The sequence below is a fragment of the Cebidichthys violaceus genome, unplaced genomic scaffold, assembly GCF_023349555.1.
Source record: "Cebidichthys violaceus isolate CVI_PGR_0920_01 unplaced genomic scaffold, fCebVio1.0.p SCAF_20, whole genome shotgun sequence".
NCBI classification, from domain to species: domain Eukaryota; kingdom Metazoa; phylum Chordata; class Actinopteri; order Perciformes; family Stichaeidae; genus Cebidichthys; species Cebidichthys violaceus.
This window is the reverse complement of record NW_027176373.1, coordinates 3,820,285-3,825,806: the sequence shown is the minus strand read 5'-3', so window position 1 is coordinate 3,825,806 and position 5,522 is coordinate 3,820,285. Positions and strand designations below refer to the sequence as shown.

General features: G+C 41.4%; 1 protein-coding gene across 4 annotated transcripts; it reads left to right on the top strand.

Annotated features, from left to right (window-relative positions):
* Positions 1-565: 565 nt before the first annotated feature.
* Positions 566-5,158, top strand: LOC137876282 (putative fibroblast growth factor 1). 4 transcript variants are annotated; one of them, XM_068715722.1, is made up of 4 exons: positions 566-719; positions 2,253-2,463; positions 3,038-3,141; positions 3,640-5,158. In XM_068715722.1, the coding sequence occupies exons 1-4, from the start codon at positions 678-680 to the stop codon at positions 3,823-3,825; spliced, it is 543 nt and encodes a 180-aa protein (XP_068571823.1). In that variant the 5' UTR covers positions 566-677; the 3' UTR covers positions 3,826-5,158. The 4 variants fall into 4 exon arrangements, with proteins under 4 accessions (XP_068571823.1, XP_068571824.1, XP_068571825.1 ...); XM_068715723.1 differs by having other exon boundaries at positions 566-723; positions 2,198-2,463; XM_068715724.1 differs by having other exon boundaries at positions 668-723.
* Positions 5,159-5,522: the final 364 nt, after the last annotated feature.

The following is a 5,522-nucleotide window of genomic DNA, read 5'->3' as shown; positions in this document are numbered from 1 at the left end:
GTACCTGCATTTATGCATTGAGAACATGCTGTCTTATTTATTGTCAAATGTATTTTTACTTTAAGGAGGACATATTTCAACTTCCCAGGAATGCAAAGCAACTCCAGTAATCCTGAAATGTGACCTTACTATCCTTTGCGCTGTCACTACTGGGCTGAGAATCTAAGCAGAGGCCGGGCTCCGACAGCAGAGGTACTGGCATTATGTAAGATTAATTGTGGAAACTGAAGTCATCGCCTTTGTGTCTTTTATAAATGTTTATATTGTGTTGCTCACCAGTGTCTCCAGGAGGACACCACTATAAGAATGTATCAGAGCTCAGTCAGACAGGCAGCCCTGCTCATTTCCAGGCTCTGGCTGGATCCCATGGCCTGGACACTTGCGTCACTCTGTCTCAGTCTCTCTCTATTCTAGTGCGGTAATTTTAGTCCTGACGTTGGCCTGTTAAAATGAGATCCTCTGACGTTGTCAAAAGGGTGGTGAGGTGTGTGTGTGTGTGTGTGTGTGTGTGTGTGTGTGTGTGTGTGTGTGTTGGGGGGGTAGGGATAGGGTACAAATACAGACATTCACTCTTACAGTAACTCTCTAAAGTCCAGCCACATCCCCAGAGAAAAGAAGAGGAACGCTTGGGACGGTTTCACGCAAACTTCAGTAAAAAAAGAGGACAAGTGGAGGACATGCTGGCTCATCGGGAGCACTGTCACATGACTTTCTCACAGGTAGGTGCGTGACTCACGACATGAGAGGAGCCTCGTTATTTGTGTGGGAATCTGGTTGGCTAGAAAGCACATCTGCTGATTCACTAATAGCAGCTCTTTAATGACAGGAAAGCACGTTGATACTCATCTGGTTTTATGTCTGTTTGTGCATGTTAAGTATCAATGGCAGTCAAGCCGGGCACCGTTCAAAATCCATCATGACTTTTAATGACACATCCTTGAGTCAAGAAAGTTTTTTTAGTAGAGCAATCTACCCCCAACCTAAACATACAGACACATTCGATTTATCCTCCCACGCGTCCGCGTTCTGAATAGGTCACCGGTTGGGCTTTTGACGTCAATCCCACCAGCAGCTCTGTCCGAAGGTCCCTGTGGACACAAACTAACCTCTCATATCCCGTAACATAACATTCTTCTTCAGGTCCTGTACTTAAAGGAAAAACCATCTGGGAGTGGGAAGGCCTTGCATACCTCTTGTGGCTTTGCACTGCTGTGTCTTTCGCTTTCCTTCTCCCGCTCTCAATCCCCTCTCCCCCCCACCTCTGTTTCTTATGCCTGTCCAAGACGTTCCAGATGTGGGCTATAGCCCGGCTCTATTGCAGTTATTCTCTTCCTCTGGCTACAAATGATAACATCGACCAGAGTTGTACAGTACCAGTGCTCGCTGGGTCCTTCACTGCCTCCCTACCACTTTTCCATTTGACAAGACAAACTTTATGACAGCCACTGCTGCTCTGGGATCTCTACTCTTCAAGATGTAGAGATTACACTGGCAATGTGGCTTTGAAATGGGCCTGATTGTTTTCAGGATAAGCTTTTGAGGACGCAGACAGTCCAAGGGTAAGACAGACAGAGCTGGCTGGATTCTTGTTCCTTTAGCGGAAAGATTTAAAGTGCTTGGCTGCTGGAGATTTGTTTGACTGTTAAAATGTAGTCTGCTGAAGCCAGCTGAATGCAGGGTGTTAATACAGAAGTGTCTGCCTCAAACAGTGTGAGGAAAATGGCTCCTGTGTTTCACTTGTGGATTACGACGTCATGTTGCTTATCTTTGATAGACTATTGCTGGCACTTTCAACATTTCCAGCAGGGAGTAATGCCATTACTGCAATTTTTCTCTGCCCTTCGCTGTGTCCACGTGTTGTTTATTTCGTTGTCTGGCCTTGCACTGATTTCAGGTGAAAGTTACATCACTGCCATCTGTAAATGATTTTCACGTAGAAAGAACCTAAGTGATGCTCAGTCAGAAAACAAGCTTGATCATGTGGCGGCTTTGCCTGGCCTCCATCCAGATCTGATTCCCTAGCTGGTTTCATCACTTCAGAAAAAAAAAAGAGTTCCTTTAAAGGTTGCCAGAGAGAAACCGACACACAGTGAGAGGGAGAAAGTAGTTGAGGGAGGCCGGTGGAGGCGAGCGTTTCCTGTAATCATATCATGAAGGCGGCGTTGTTCTCCTCTTCCTGTTTTCTCTCGTGTCTCAGACACAGTACAGGTGACATGAATAGTGAACACGATGGATCTCCTCTGTCGTTGCAGACACAGGGACATCACTCTGCTTCGTCTAAGCCTCAAGCGCTCTGTAGGATGTCTGAGGGAGACGTCACAGTGCTGCCATTTGCGTCTCTGGACCTGTCCAGGCAGGAGCACCGGACACTGACCAGACTGTACAGCCAGAACGGAGGATATCACTTAAGGATTTTACCAGATGGAACTGTGAGTGGTGGCAGGCAGGAAAACGACCCCTATGGTGAGGATGGAATCTTTTTTTTTTGGTATGTGATTGGTTGTTGTATCTCTGTATCAGCAGCAAACTAAAAGATATGTAGAGGGAGTCTGTTGGCCACAACATTATAGAAAATATTAAAATAAAGCTGAGCAGATTCTGTACATGTAACTCATTCATATTTTGTCTTTTCACACTTATTTTAAAGTTGTAACTTAACTGATGAATAAAAGTCATCATAAAAATAATGATAAACAAAAGAGAAGAGGTCAACTTAAAATGTTTTCGTTTGAAGTTATCTTGGCAACTTGATAACTGGACCTGAACAAACTGTTAACGACCTCTTGAGCAAGGTATTTAATCGCAGCACTTCTGGTAAAGCTGCTCAGGTCTGTAAACAGAAGTACCAAACACATGAACCCTGTGTACACATTCAGATGTCAGAGCCTCCGCTCACTGAAATATGCTAAGCAAATATTTATTTCAGGAGAAAAATGGTGGTTATACTGTGTCTAAATCATTTTATCTTCCACTTTGGCCTCGGTAAAGGCAACAAAAAAAGAGTTATGGTGAACAATGTCATAATTTTGTGTTGCAGACATCCTGAGGCTGAAGGCTGTGAATGTAGGAGTGGTGGTCATCAAGGGCGAGATGACAGGAAGGTACCTGGCTATGAACAAAAATGGACGCCTCTACGGATCAGTGAGTCTTTGAACAAAATGACTGCAACTATGGAGTAAATCTGATTTTAAATAGAAGCATTAAATATTATTTTATAGTATGGGGAGCCATTTCATTGAAGCTACTTTTGCCAAATCACGTAACACTTTTCCGTCTCAGTTTAAATTCAAGAATTCCTCCTGTTTTGTAATAGTCTAGGTTATTTTCCACAACTGCAGAACACTGGAAAATGTGTGCAAAAGGATGACCAGACGTAAAGTTTGAATCATTGTGAGCAATAATTTGTCATTGAGACTATAAAACAACAGATGAGTTACATAAACCATTAGGGAATTACAGATTTATCATGAAGATTCACATTTCTATTATTCAGCAGTTTAAACTATTAATTCCCTCTACTCTATTCTGTTGCTGTGTGTGCATATCCACACAACCTTTAAAAAGAATTAGAAGACTTGCAATAAAACCAACTTTCCTCAGCTCTTCTCTTTTCTCCCCTCTTTCGTGTTCTTGCCTCAGCAAACACTGAATGATGAGTGTTACTTCCTGGAGAAGTATGAAGAAAACCACCACAATACATATTGCTCCCAGAAGTACAACTGGTATGTTGGGCTGAAGAGGAACGGCCAACCCAAAGCGGGACCAGACACCCACCAGGGTCAGAAGGCCATCTTTTTCCTGCCAAGGCCTGCGGGCAACATGTAAAACAAGACGGTACCAGGAACCATGGACGCGCTCACTGAAGTCTTGTTACGCTGGGCAAAGTATCCCATTTAAAAGGTCACTTCAAATCAGTACAATAGGGCGGTGAAGCCCGAGGCAAACACATAATGCTGTTTTTACAGTTAGTTTGAGCTCTATTTCAATCTTAATAAAACCTTTGTTCATTCCTTATGTTTATGCAGGGAAAATGTGATTCCAGCTCATGTAAGCAGGCGTTTATACTCTATGTGATCATCACAGGGATATGAGCTAATACACAGAATACTTTCTGCATATAAGCGCATATACACCGTCTCACTCCAGACAGAAAATGTGTGCGGTATCAGTGCATGTCAGCTTTGATAAATGGGTGTTCACTTTGAAAGTTAGTACGAAATACCATTGCTGGAAGACAGCAAAGGGCCGCTTTTACATAGAAATAGTTTTACAATTGATCACGTCTGGCACAAAGGAAACCAACAAGGCAGTAAACATAAAAGAGCCGACCATCTGGCGTTAAAATCCAACTCAAACTTCACAGTGAAGGGAATAATAGTTGTAATGTAAGTATTTCAGTGCCTTGCCTGACGGTCTGGATGGATGTTTGAATGACTGAAAATCTAATTAGTAACTATTTTTAATCTTAAGTATGTTTGATGCCTGTCTTAAATGGTCATTTTATGAAAGTAGACATATCTGCAAAAACACACAAACAAAACATGAAAACAGACTAAACTTGTTGAAAAACAGCAGCCTTGTTTATGATCGGGTTCCACCGAGACAACAGTGAAACATTTGTAGGATTATATTATCATATTGTTATTATGTGCCTGAGTGAGCTGACAGTCTGACAGGAAGATGTGAAGACTTGTTTCAGTAATCAGTGAGGTTATTATTGAGTTGTAAGTTTATGAAAAGATGGAACCAAAGAAGAATGTAACATCTTGGTGACACCAAATGCTCAAGTGTGGATTGTTTGAGGTAGAGACAATTTAATATTGCACATTCTGTTCTGGACCACATTAAGATTCCCTTTACTAAGCAAAATGGCTCAGCTCCCAGCCCAACACTTCTTTCTGTAAACATATTTCTCTTATAGTTGAAACACATGTTACTGTAACATTATACTAGGTTAAATGACTCTTGTGAATATTTATTTGTAAAGTTTTATTGCTGATACAATTATATTTTGCTGAACGTTGTCATGGACATTTGCAAAATAATAATTTATACATACATAATAAATGAAGAAAGTGGTAATATGATCATCTTTTATGTAAGTAATACATATTGTATTAAGTGTTCTTAAATGTATGAAATAAAGTCTGCATTATTACATGATTTTCTGTAACAATGATTGTTCTAAAACATAACCGTGTGAATAAAAGTGCATCATACACATCTCTAAGGGAACATGTTATGTCCAGCGTCCGATACATGTGCTTCTAATGAGCTTGTTGTGTGTGTGCGTGTGGGTCTGTTAACATCTGTGGTTTTAATGAAAAATACTCTCACAGGTGTTTACCAGACACATTCCTCCTCACCACAAACAGTAGAACTGATAAAGATTGGCCACAAGATGGAAGCATTGCTTTAGTTTCAGTGGCGTTCTCGCTCAGCCTGGCAGCGAGGCCTTCAATAGTTTATTATCGTGACACATGTGGGTCTCGCTGAATCCCAGTAAAAATAAATCATGAGTT